The sequence below is a fragment of the Panthera uncia genome, chromosome A2 (genome assembly GCF_023721935.1).
Source record: "Panthera uncia isolate 11264 chromosome A2, Puncia_PCG_1.0, whole genome shotgun sequence".
NCBI lineage: Eukaryota > Metazoa > Chordata > Mammalia > Carnivora > Felidae > Panthera > Panthera uncia.
In genome coordinates this window covers 52,198,111-52,211,737 of record NC_064816.1, presented here as the reverse complement: position 1 = coordinate 52,211,737, position 13,627 = coordinate 52,198,111, and the positions used below count along the sequence as shown (strand labels likewise).

The 13,627-nt window shown below is 46.1% G+C and overlaps 1 protein-coding gene across 1 annotated transcript in view; it reads right to left on the bottom strand.

The window, feature by feature from the left end:
- The window catches only part of LOC125930383 (histone H1.8), a 12,188-nt gene extending 6,122 nt beyond the window's left edge, over nucleotides 1-6,066 (bottom strand). The window contains exon 1 of the mRNA XM_049642246.1: nucleotides 5,967-6,066. Within this exon, the coding sequence (XP_049498203.1) occupies nucleotides 5,967-6,066 (100 nt within the window). The remainder of the gene's footprint in view (nucleotides 1-5,966) is intronic.
- Between the last annotated feature and the right edge of the window lie 7,561 nt (nucleotides 6,067-13,627).

Sequence of the window (13,627 nt, the reverse complement as noted above, 5' to 3'; positions counted from 1 at the left end):
CAGAGCCTGATGCGGGGCTGAAACTCACAAACCATGAGATCATGACCTGAGCCAAAGTTGGTCGCTCAACCAACTGAGCCACCCAGGCATCCCACAATTAAAAATTGTTTTAAAAAATTAAAGATAAATGCTGGACTATTTATAGATGAAATGATAAATCTGGCATTTGCTTTGAAATAACATAGTAGGTGAATAAGAGTAGCCATGAGCTGGTGAGTGTTGAAGCTGGATGATGGGCACATAGGGAAGGGAGTGGTGTGGGTGGTAGATGGGAGCCACTATACCACTCTGTCTACTTCTGCATGCATTTGAAAGTTTTCATAAATAAAAGCTATAGGAGAATTGCACTTCTAGGTATGTATACTCCAGATAAATGAAAACATATGTTCAAATGAAAATTTGTACGTGAACGTTCATAACGTTATTTACAATAGCCACAGAGTAACAACCCAAATGTCCATAAACTAATGAATTGAATAAACAGAGCATGGTTTTAACCATGAAGTGGAATATCATCCAGCCAAAAGAAGGAATGAAGTACTTCCTCGGAATCATGCTGGTACAAGAATCCAGTCACAAAAAGTCACATACTATATAGGATTTCATTTACAGGAAATGTCCTGAATGAGACAATCCTAGAGAGTAGATTAGTGGTTGCCAGGGACTGGGCATGGTGGGTGGGTAAGGGCAGAACTGTATTGGGCACAGGTTTTCTTTTTGAGGGCACGAAAATATTCTAAAATTGCCTGTGGAGAGAAACACACAGCAGTGAATATACTAACACCCACTGTACCCTTTAAATGGGTGAATTGTATGGTACATGAATTATGGAGATATCTCAATTAGCTATGATATTTTAAGTTGCCAAAGAAAATAGGATCAAGAGGTGAGAAGCTGTCAGTCAGTATAAGGTGCATAAAAGTGGCTTAATATGAAACCTGATTTAAATGTGATTAGAAATGTTGGTTTCTGAATGATAACACTACAGACCAAAACCTCTAGGACGCAGCAAAGGCTGTCACAAGAGGAAAGTATATAGCAATCCAGGCCTTCCTAAAGAAGGAAAAAAGGTCCCAGATACACAACCTAACCTTACACCTTAAAGAGCTGGAAAAAGAACACCAAATAAAACCCAAAACCAACAGCAGATGGGAAATAATAAAGATTAGAGCAGAAATCAATGCTATTGAGACCAAAAAAAAAAAAAAAAAAAAAAAAAAACCAACAACAACCAATAGAACAGATCAATGAAACCAGAAGCTCATTCTTTGAAAGAATTAACAAAATTGATAAACCACTAGCTAGTTTTATCAACAAGAAAAAGGAAAGGACCCAAATAAATAAAATTAAGAATGAAAGAGACATCACAACCAACACAGCAGAAATACAAACAATAAGAGAATATTATGAGCAATTATACGCCCATAAAATGGGTAATCTGGAAGAAATGGACAAATTCCCAGAAACATATAAGTACCAAAACTGAAACAGGAAGAAATAGAACATTTGAACAGACCCATAACCAGTAAAGAAATTGAATTAGTAATCAAAAATCTCCCAAAAAACAAGACTCCAGGGCCAGATGGCTTTCCAAGGGAATTCTACCAAAAATTTAAGGAAGAGTGAACACCTATTCTCTTGAAACTGTTCCCAAAAAAAAAAAAAAAAAGAAATGGAACGAAAAATTCCAAACTCATTCTATGAAGCCAGCATTACCTTGATTCCAAACCAAAGACCCCACTAAAAAGGAGAACTATAGACCCATTTCCCTGATGAACATGGATGCAAAAATCCTCAACAAGATATAGCCAACCAGATCCAACAATACATTAAAAAAATTATTCACCATGACCAAGTGGGATTTATACCCGTGATGCAGGGCTGGTTCAATATCCGTAAAACACTCAAAGTGATTCATCACATCAATAAAAGAAAGGACAAGAACCACGTGATCCTCTCAATAGATGCAGAGAAAGCATTTGACAAAATACAGCATTCTTTCTTGATAAAAACCCTCAAGAAGGTCTATCAAGAAAGTAGGGATAGAATGATCGTATCTCAAGATCATAAAAGCCATATATGAAAGACCTAATGCTAATATCATCTTCAATGGGGAAAAACTGGGAGCTTTCCCCCCAGGGTCAGGAACAAGACAGGGATGTCCACTCTTGCCACTGTTATTCAACATAGTATTGGAAGTCTTAGCCTCAGCCATCAGACAACACAAAGGAATAAAAGGCATCCAAATTGGCCAAGAGGAGGTCAAACTTTCACTCTTCACAGATGACATTATACTTTATATGGAAAACCCAAAAGATTCCACCAAAAAACTGCTAGAACTGATCCATGAATTCAGCAAAGTTGCAGGATGTAAAATCAATGCACAGAAATCAGTTGCATTTCTATACACCAACCATGAAGCAACAGAAAGAGAAATCAAAGAATTGATCCCATTTACAATTGCACCAAAACACATAAAATACCTAGGAATAAATCTAACCAAAGAGATAAAAAATCTATATGCTGAAAACTATAGAAAGCTTAGGAAAGAAATTGAAGAAGGCACACACACACACACACACACACACACACACACACACAGGAAGATATCCATGCTCCTGGATAGGAAGAACAAATATTGTTAAAATATCAATACTACCCAAAGCAATCTACATATTCAATGCAATCCCTACCAAAATAACACCAGCATTCTTCACAGAACTAGAACAAACAATCCTAAAGTTTGTATGGAACCAGAAAAGACCCTGAATAGCCAAAACAATCTTGAAAAAGAAAACCAAAGCAGGAGGCATCACAATCCCAGACTTAAAGCTGTCTTACAAAGCTGTAATCATCAAGACAGTATGGTACTGGCACAAAAACACTCAGATCAATGGAACAGAATCGAGAACCCAGAAATGGGTCCACAAGCGTATGGCCAACTAATCTTCAACAAAGCAGGAAAAATATCCAATGAAATAAAGACAGTCTCTTTAGCAAATGGTGCTGGGAAAACCGGAGAGTAACATGCAGAAAAATGAACGTGGATCATTTTTTTACACCAGACACAAAAATAAACTCAAAATGGATGAAAGACCTAAATGTAAGATAGGCAGCCATCAAAATCCTCGAGGAGAAAGCAGGCAAACACCTCTTTGACCTCAGCCACAGCAACTTCTTACTCAACACGTCTCTGGAGGCAAGGGAAACAAAAGCAAAAATGAACTATTGGGACCTCATCAAAAGAAAAAGCTTCTGCACAGTGAAGGAAACAATCAGCCAAACTAAAAGGCAACCAACAGAATGGGAGAAGATATTTGCAAATAACATATCAGATAAAGGGTTAGTATTCAAAATCTATAAAGAACTTATCCAACTCAACACTCAAAAAACAAATAAGCCAGTGAAGAAATGGGCAAAAGACATGAATAGACACTTCTCCAAAGAAGACATCCAGATGGCCAACTGACATACTAAAAAATGCTCAACATCATTCATCATCAGGTAAATACAAATCAAAACCACAATGAGATACCACCTCACACCTGTCAGAATGGCTAACATTAACAACTCAGGCAACAACAGATGTTGGCGAGGATGCGGAGAAGGAGGATCTCTCTTGCACTACTGGTGGGAATGCAAACCGGGGCTGCCACTCTGGAAAACAGTATGGAGGTTCCTCAAGAAACTAAAAATAGAGCTACCCTATGGCCCAGCAATTGCACTACTAGGCATTTATCCAAGGGATACAGGGATGCTGTTTGGAAGGGGCACATGCCCCCCCATGTTTATAGCAGCACTATCAACAATAGCCAAAGTATGGAAAGAGCCCAAATGTCCATCAACTGATGAATGGATAAAGAAGATGTGGTATATATATACAATGGAGTATTACTCGGCAATCAAAAAGAATGAAATCTTGCCATCTGCAACTACGTGGATGGAACTAGAGGGTATTATGCTAAGCAAAATTAGAGAACGCCAAATATCATATGACTGCACTCATAGGACTTTAAGACACAGAACAGATGAACACAGGGAAGGAAAGCAAAAATAATATAAAAACAGGGAGGGGGACAAAAAGATAAGAGACTCTTAAATATGGAGAACAAACAGACGGTTACTGGAGCGTTGTGGGAGGGGGGATGGGCTAAATGGGTAAGGGGCATTAAGGAATCTACTCCTGAAATCATTGTTGCACCATATGCTAACTAACTTGGATGTAAATTTTAAAAATAAATTAAATTAAAAAAAAGAGAAATGTGTTGGTTTCTGATCAATTTGCAAAACTTAAAGACTTTTTAAAGAGAATCAGTTAGTTAAATACACATAAATATATAATTTTCCCCCAAACACATATCGAAGTAGAAAAAAACAAACAACACAGCCAGAGACTCTAGATGTCAAGCAAACGTAGAGACCTAATCCAATTCAACCATTGCTGTCTCCTGGCCACGAAGAGCCCAGTGTCTGGGAATATTCATTTTGAAGCCAAAGTTTGTGAATGGGTGGAGTCCCTGGTCAGCCACCTGCAGGACCTTGGGAGTTTCACTCTCTTCTCGCTTCAGTCTTCCCATCTGTGTAGTGGGCATAGAGCCCCTAGGGAATCTGTACCCTCCCAGCTACAGTGTCCTCCAGCCTGGCCTGTGGGAAGTGTTCTAACCCTTCCTCAGCTTCCCCAAACCAGGCCCTGTCCCAGGGAGCCACCCCAAGTCTCCTCTGTCCCCAGTCCCTGTGGCTGAATTCAATTCCTTATTACGCATCATTCAATGCCTGCTACATCCTGGGAGAACCAGAAGTCATAGCTTTTCCCCAAACTTGTCCTCCATCTTCTCTCCCCAGGAATGACACCACCACACCTACCCAGACACCCAAGCAAGAACCTGGACGACCTCCTGGACCTCCCTACCCTTCCCCACACCACTCCACCCCTTCCTTGTGGGATTCTCTCTCCGCCACCCCACCCTGAGGGCCTCAGCCTTCTTCTCATATCCCTCACCTCCTGCTGGCCCTCAGTGTAAGGGTCCAAGGCCCTGGCTGAGGCCTGGGAGGCTACCCCTTCCTGTGATGCCACTCTGCCCCTGGCCAGAGCAGGGCTTGTGAACAACTGGATGTTCCCCCAGCCCCCTCACCTCTGGGCCTCTGCCCATGCTCTTCCCCCTGCCTGGTTGGCCTTTGTCACCCGTGGTCATCAGGTAGTTCTTGCTTTAAGGCCCACACAGCACCATGATTTATATACCGCCCTGACTTCCCAAGCCAGGATGAGCAACTCTGCCGTGTGCTCCAAGGCACCTGGGGCCCACCCTCTAACTTTTCCTCTGAAGGAGTATTTACTCATCCTCAGAATGCTTCTCTTGCTTCACCCTCTTTTCCTGGATGAGGTTTAACCCTCTTTCAGGGGTTGCCTCCTCCAGAGAGCCTTCCTTGATCTCCCAGAGTGGGTCGGCAACTGCTCTGGGTTCCTAGAGCCCTCTGTATTCCTGACATTAAGGCGCATGCCCTATTATCAAATGGGATCCATCAGTGAGGCAGTCTAGCTCATCAGACTGGGAGCTCCTGGAGGGAATGAACCTATCTATATCCAGAGAAACACTGAGGCATTGTTTGTTGATTGAAACTTGGGATGCAGCCCTGAATTCAAGGCCCGGCTCTGCATCAAATGTAATGTCCCTCCAACTAGCTGCCCTGCAGCTGCGGCCGGCCACCCACCCTCCCCACCAAAAGAAAATGGGCTCCAGCTGGAGAGGCCCCGCTCTGCCCGCTTTCCTGGAGTTGGGCCAGCCTCAGCCCCCAGGCTGTACCTGGCCCTGCTAACTCTGGCATCAGCTCTTCTGCCAAATGAGCAGGTGAAAATTCAAACGGCTTCCAGGATGGGTGCCGGGGCCAGGAGCGGAGGCTGGATGACAGAGGAGGGTCCAGAACATCCAGGGAACCAGCTCACGAGGACCCCACCTCCCTTTGCCTACCTGGCTTTTCAGACTCAGACAGCCCAGATGACCCCACTGCGGAGGTCAAGGATGCTGAGGAGGTGGAGGTGTCACTGGAGGCAATGCTCCCAGGAGCCATTGCACGGGTAGATGCAGACACAGATGCAGGTAGTTGACCCCCTCCCCAGGCATGAGGCTGCCAGGCCTGCCCACTCCTCTTATATATCCACAGCCCGGCCCCACCACTCCAATTAGCCCCTGATTGGGCTGGGAGGCTCTGAGCTGCTGATTGGGGCAGGAGGGCTGGGATGGGGCATTGCAACCCTGCCTGTGTGCCGACGCCCCAGCTGAGCCACCCACTCCTGGGTGACCTCATATGAGTCAGTTGACTTCTCTGTGTCTCAGGTCCCATGGCAAAATGACGGGTGCTGAGATGCTTGATCCCTCCTGCACCCTCTGACTCCACGGGGCCTGGAGATGCTGATGGGGAACTGGGCACACCTGGGTTGGGGAGGCGCCCACTGAGGCCTCCAATCCCACCTGATCCAGGGCTGCTCCTGTTCCCAGGCCACTGCTGGCCTTGGTTTATCAAGAAGTTGGAGGCCCACTGGTGGGGTTTGCCTGGAGCTGACACCCCCAAATCAACCTGTGGCCTCCTTTTGTTTTGCTTTATTTTGTTTTGTTTTATAAGAAAGAATTTTGAAGGATGAATGAGCAATTTTTAAATAAAATAACCTAGCAAGTCTCCACAAATAAGGATAACCATTGATAAAATGGACAAAGAATATGAATAGGCAATTCACCGGAAAGGCTGATAATAAACCCAAGAAAATATTCTCGACCTCCTTGGCATTCAGGAAAATTCAAATTGAAACAATGATGAGATACTAGCTCCCCATCAAATTGACTAAAATTGAAGACAGCACAGGCAATGATGCAGGGAGCCTGGCCCTCAGTGCCTCTGCTAAGGGTGTAAATTGGGGTGCAGTCTGCTTTGGAAAGGTATTCCCTTGAACTCAGCAATTGCACTTCTCTGTCCTAGAAGTGCAGTAGTCAGAAAAGAAACAATTGCTACATTATTTAGAAAAGAAAAAAAAAAAAAAAGAGAGAACTTCCACATGAATCACTGGAGGCTTGACTGAACTACTCCCTTCTGCAGAAAACTCTGCAGCCATTTGAAATGATGAGGTGAATTAAAACAAGGATGAGGTGGTTATTGCACACCTGGTAGAATGACAGATATTTAAATTAGATCTATAGATGCTGAGTGTCCAGCACATGAAGAAAGACATAGCCACTGGGAGGGTAAGCTGATAGCCACTCTAGAAAGCAATGCAGTGACATCGAACATAACTAAAGATAGATTCACATACACACCCCCCATGGCACTGTGGGTATAAATCTGAGAGAAACCCTTACACCGATAAAGATTCTCGCTGCAATCCCAGCAAAAATTCTAAACAACCTAACTACCCACCAAAAGAAAGGCAGACAAATAAATTGTGGTCTAGTCACATGGTGGAGTAGTATACAGCAGTGAAAATGAACGAACCAGAGGGGCTCCTGACTGGCTCAGTCAGTGGAGCATATGCAACTTGTGATCTCGGGGTTGTGAGTCTGAGCTCCACATTGGGCATAGAGATAGAAGGAAAGAAGAAAATACATAAATAAATAGATGAATGAATGAATCAAAATGAACCACAATGTGTCCGTGGAATATGCTCTCCCTTTCTGAGAAGAAAGAATTTGTGTCTGTGCAAGTATGTGTGTGTGTGTGAGTGTGCATGCAAGTGAAGGCATAGAAGAAGGTCTGAAAGGATTCACACCAAGGTAATAGCATTGGTTACCTCCGAGGAGGGTGTAGGAGTTGGAGGGACAGGTTTAAAACAAACTTCCATTCTTCCTTCCTTCCCTCCTTTATTGTTGGGATTTTTCCAGGGACTCTCCAGCACCAGAGTTTGGATTGAGAGAGGTGATGGCCATAAAAGTGTTCTAAAGTGAAATCAGAGATCACTCCTCTCCTGCCTAGCACCCTTCATAGCTCCCTACTGTCCATGTGTGGAGGCTTGACCTCTTTTGTCCTGCTTATGGAGCCCCTTTCTCCCTAGAGGCCCACAGTCCAACCTCTGTGACTCTTGGAATGGGCTAGATGTTGAGAGCTGGGCTTTCTTCTGTGTTTCCTTTGTGTGTGTGTTAGATGGATGCAAAAATGTCCCCAATTTCTCACCCGCACCCATATCCATGTCCATTTGCATGCAACTTTGCAGCTCCTCTCACACTCTTTAAATATGAGCTGGCCTTGTGACTTGCTTTGACCAACAGGATACGGTGGAAGTGATGCCATGGCAGTCCCAATCCTGGCTAGCCCACTGGAGCTCAGAGGCTCGCAGCTCAGTCACCCCTGCCACCCGGCCCACAGCTGGTCAAACAGCCAAACTTTCAGTTGACCATGGATGCTTTAGAGATCTGCAGAGATCAACCAAGTTGAGTCCAGATCAGCAGAACCACCTGGCTGACTCACAGTCACAAACAACAATGGTGTGTTGTTTTAAACCATGAGGTTTGGGGTTGTTTGTCATGCAGCATAAGCTAACTGATCCACTGCCTAGAACCCCCTTCTTTACCCCCACCTACCTTCTCTGGACTGTTTCCCACTCATCGTTTTGGCCTCAGTGTAGCTCAGAAAAGCCCTCGCTGACCCCTTAGGAGGTTAGGGTCCTCTCCTCTGGCTCCAGCAGCCCCTGGGACCTCCAGCACCCTAAGTTCCCACTCTTCCACACTAGCCCCTGAGCTCTGAAGGGCCCTGGGGGTAGGCAGGGCTGTGTTTGACTTTTTCTGGTGGTATCCCTGGTGCATAGCACAGTGCCTGGCACACAGTAGGGGCTCAGCACCCATTGCTGTGGAGCCTCAGTGCCAGAGCCCAGCCTGGCTGAATGAAGGGAGACCTGAGAACCATCTGCAGGAACCACGTTAGAGCAGGAGGCGAGATGAGGCAAAGAGGCACATGGTGCTGGCACACACAGGGGCAGCAATTTTGATCACATTGTGGGAAATTTCCAAGAATTGAGAAATAGAGAAAAACTTGGAGATACAAACATTCCCATGAGCTTCATGTGAAACCCTGCTCCCAGGCTGTGCCAGGATAGAGTTTTGCATTTGGAGGGGAAGAAGTTCTAAAATGCACTGCAGATCTAAAAATTCTTCTAGAGCATTGCCTTTTTACAGGGAAATGATAACTGTGAGCATCAGATGCTGGAGAGAGGGCGGGCTGCTCGGTGTACTTATTTGACGGTTATTGAGGTCTGTAGGGAATTTAAATTTCTGCTGACAACTGTTTTACCATCTTTGAACATTGAATGGGGGCGTCCTACATGTGAACTTTCTCATAGGTCTGAAGATTGCATTCTAAACTTTTTGAAGCAGTGATAGGGTGTCTTGTTTTGTGTAACTCTAGCCCCTGTAGCATCAGGACATTATTTGTGACATTAGTCAACAAATGCATAGAGGGCAGGGTAGATATGGTAATAGCTGCCATGTTCTATGTCCATGTACATATTTTATATTCACTATCTTATTTATACATGAAGACACTAAAGTTCAGAAAGGACCTGTACTAAATCTTCCTGAGTCCGGACCCTAGGCTGCAGCATGGAAGCCCTCTGTGTTAGTGAAGAAACCAGCTATAATTCCAAAATAACAGTGGCTTAAACAAGAAACCATGAAGTCATTCTCTCATGAGACTCTTCAAGTGCAAGTTGTGCAGGGCAGGAAGGCAGCATAGAGGACCTGCAGTCTCTTTCTCTCCTGATGCTGTGCTGTTCTCTGCCCACGGACTGCACCTCATGATACAAGATAGCTGCTGCAGCTCTGGTCATCACGACCACATTCCAGCCATCAGACAGGAAAGAAGAGAAGTGAAGGATGCCTCCATTCTCTGAAATGCACAACCCAAAACTTCATATACTACTTCTGATTATACTTCACTGGCCAGACCTTAATGTCATGCCACTGCAGAAGCAAAGGAAACTGGGAGGTGCAGTCCTGCACTGGGTAGCTAGGTGCCCAGCTAGAACTTGATGTGATATTATTAAAAGGAAGAAAGGGAATAAATATTGGGGGCAGTTAGCACTTGCTTCCCCCTTTCCTGAGGCCCCTTTGCTACTTTAATTTCTTGACTCTCACACCAGGGGCTCTATCTCCTACCACTCCAGGGACTGCTCCTTTGAACTTGATTCACATTTTTGGGAAGGAAACTCATATTTATTGAGTGTCTACCGTGCACTGCAATTTTTATAGCAACAATCTCATTAGTCTGTGGACAACTCTACCAACTGAGATGAGTCTCCTCTTTCAAGCTCAGAGGCCTGAGACCTAGTGAGGTTCAGGAACATGGTGTGAGGTTGCAGGGCTGAGAAGGGCATGCACTGTCTCTCTGGGGCCACCCTGGGATGTCAGGGGTGCATGTGTCTACTGGGGGACATGGGGCAGATTGCCATCAGGCTTTGCTGTCTCTGTGGTGGTATGGGGGTGGGAGGCTTAGTTCATACTCTCTCCTCCCAGAGGTAAGATCAGGGGTGAGAGAGGTCTGTGTCCCTGTGGCTGGCCAGGCTACAGCCCAGAGACTTGCTACCTGCAACCCATCTCTGAGTCCCCAGCTCATCCTGGCCTGGGGTCAGCTTCCTAAGATCAGGTTGACTGTAGATATGATTGTATATAAGAGGTGTTCCATAAACCTGCTGGCTACCTGGAGCCTGGAGATGAGGTGGGTAACACCCTCAACCAAACCTAAGTCAGCACTCCTTTGCCTTTATTGGCAAATGTCCCCAAGTGCCTGTCAAATCAGTTATAAATTAAGGAGGGAAAGAGGTTTTCCCTTCTACCATGAAAAAACAGAGACTTCTGGCTAGAGAGTTAATTTTTTTCTCTGAATATGTAGCTAAAACAAGGATACCACTCCTCAGAATAAGTGGACTGAGGTGGGGCAGTGAGGAAAGAGGGCTGCCTGCAAAGCAAGCATGTCTCTCCCATGGCCATGCCTTGCCCAACACATCAGAAATGGAGAGTGAGATGTGCGGGACCCACCATGGGAATCTTCTCCCCTGGGTCCCCAGTGTGGGAGGGAAGCCTGGTATAGCTGGACATCACCTACTTAGACAGAGGCCAGCCCCTCTGGGCCACCGTTAGTTCTGCCCACCCTATCTCTGGGCCTCTTCCTTTTGGTAACGACACCCCCCCTCCCCCAGGAATCTTTTGGGCTCCTTCCAGTCCCCACCCTCACACTCAGACCATTTGGTTTATGTAGGGTTAACCCTACCTTGGTCTGAGTGATCAGGTGACCCAGCCCTGGTCAATGAGAGGCTACATCCCCATCCCAGCCTGGTGATAGGTTTAGGGACAATGAGGTGACTCAAGCCGGGCCTATCAGAGGATGAATCCCCATTTTAACCTGGTGACAGGATTAGGAGTGATCAGGTGACCCAGACCTGGCCAGTGAGAGCCCTACCCAGGACCTTTGCTGGAACTGTCAGGAAAAACAGCTCACTTCCTGCAAGGCTAGCTGAGCTTGGGACTGCTGGTAGCCCTTTCCAAAGCCAACAGAGAAAACTATAACCAGAGGGGAGATACAGAAGTCTGATAACATCTGAGCACCTGCATCTAGCCATGCCTGAAGCCCTGGGTTTTTTTGTTTTGGGGAGCCAACAATTTCTCCTTTCTGTTTCAGCCCTGTTGAGTTAGATTTCCTGACACTTGCAGCCAAAGAAACCCTGACTGGCATCACCTACGGAGGCAGAGTATATCACCTAGAGGGGCAAGAGTAGAGATTCCAGCTATTACCTGCTTCAGCCCCCACCATGGCACTGGGGAACTTCCATCTCAGGCTCCAGCCACCCTTTCCCACCTTGGAGGTTGAGGGTAACTCTTGAGACTATGTCTCCATCCTTGTTCCCCTTGCAGATGGTGTTCTTGGTAAGGCCAGCTCTGAGCTGAGGCCCAGTAATGTCAGAAGTCTCCCACTGGCTACAGTGCACCAGGAAGCAGGCTGGCCACGCGAAGTTTGCGGTCCCCTCAAGCTCAGGTTCAGATTCCTTTTTGCTGATAAGGAGACTCAGAGAGATGGCCAAACTTGCTTGCAGTTTCAAAGGTCACCTGGGTTTCTGTGACTCCAAAGTTGGGGCTTTTCTCATTCCCGGGCCTGCTCCCTCCACCCCACACCCGCAAGGGGCCCTGCTGGTTGCCCAAACCCAGCATCCCAGGGTTAGAGATCAGGTGGAAATTACTGCCCAATTTCAATCCATCCTGCAGAGAAAGAGCTTGAGAGCAACAAAAACCACCACCCTTAACACCAAGTATAGGAGCTGAGCTTTTAATGCCCCGATTTGCCTAGTCTCCAGGCAGAGCTGGGAAGAGTTAGAGCTTCTGGTCTTGGTTACGTGGAGGAGGGGCAGTTATGCAAGCAGCGCAATTCTGATACCCTAGAGTTCCCACCAGCTTTGCAGCAAGGACTTTCCAGAATGGACAATGGACTGGAGCTACTAAAAACAGGCTTACCCAGCAAGGGTGCTCAACTCTGGGATCTGTGAACATCCCCAGGGAAGATGGACCCATCTGAATTTCCCACTTTCTGTTTCTGAGATCTTTGAGAAAAGGGTTCCACTGGGGACTCAGTTCTTCATTAAATGTGGGCAGGTGAATATGGCTTCTAGCTCATGCTGGCCTAGAGTTGCTGGCCTAGCATATGGCCATGCTGGCCTAGAGTCTAGCCTAGCATATGGCTTCTAGGCCCAGCTCCATGCTGGCCTAGAGTTGCTGCGGCCTAGGGGCTGGGAAGGAGGGCAGGTAGTTTGCAGAAGCTGAGAGAAAGGCCTGTCTCTCCCTAGGCTGCATGAGGAAGGGGAGGCACCGGGCCTGGGAGTTCACATCAGAGGTGAGACCCTGGGCCTTGGTCCCAGACTGCAGTCCCCTGACATTGTTTTTTCAGTCCTGATGACTGTATTCTGCATTCCCTTGACAGTCCCTCTCTGCAGACCGAACACCAGCCCTGGTCTGGCCTTGACATCTGGTGAATTTAAAAAAAACCTGCTGAGGCTGGATGCTCAGGGCCTTGCCCAGTCTCAAAATGGTGACTATCAAGAAGAGATGATCATATTAGTTAATTATATTAATTGGTGTTATTCATAATGTTAACTACAATCTGTACAGCTCCTTACCATTTACAAAGTGCTTACACACACTCACACACACACATATACACACATATATGAGATCAAAATCTCATTTGATCTTCACAGCAGCCATGCGTTTGCAGGACCAAGGATTTGGGGTTTCCATTTTACGGGCGAAGAAAGTGAGGCCCAGGGAGGGAAACTGTTCAAGGACATCAGCTGAAGGTGAGCTGCAGCTAAGGTGGTTTTGAGAGGGTAGATATGCTCTCCCTGCCCATTCATTCCTTCATTCATTCCCCCATTCGTTCCTTCCTTCATCCATCTAGCATTTATTAAGCACCTACTGTGTGCCCCACTCTGTGCTATACATTTATCCCTAAGCTGGGACACCTTTCCAGGGAGCAAGAGTTCTTGTGTTCCTGAGACATGAGTTGGGGAGAGGAGGGGCAGAGATCCCACCAGCCCCTGGGAACTCAGGACTCCGGATCGGGTCATACTTGTCGAGTGGGGAGCCTCATTTTTCTCTCGTTATTCTTT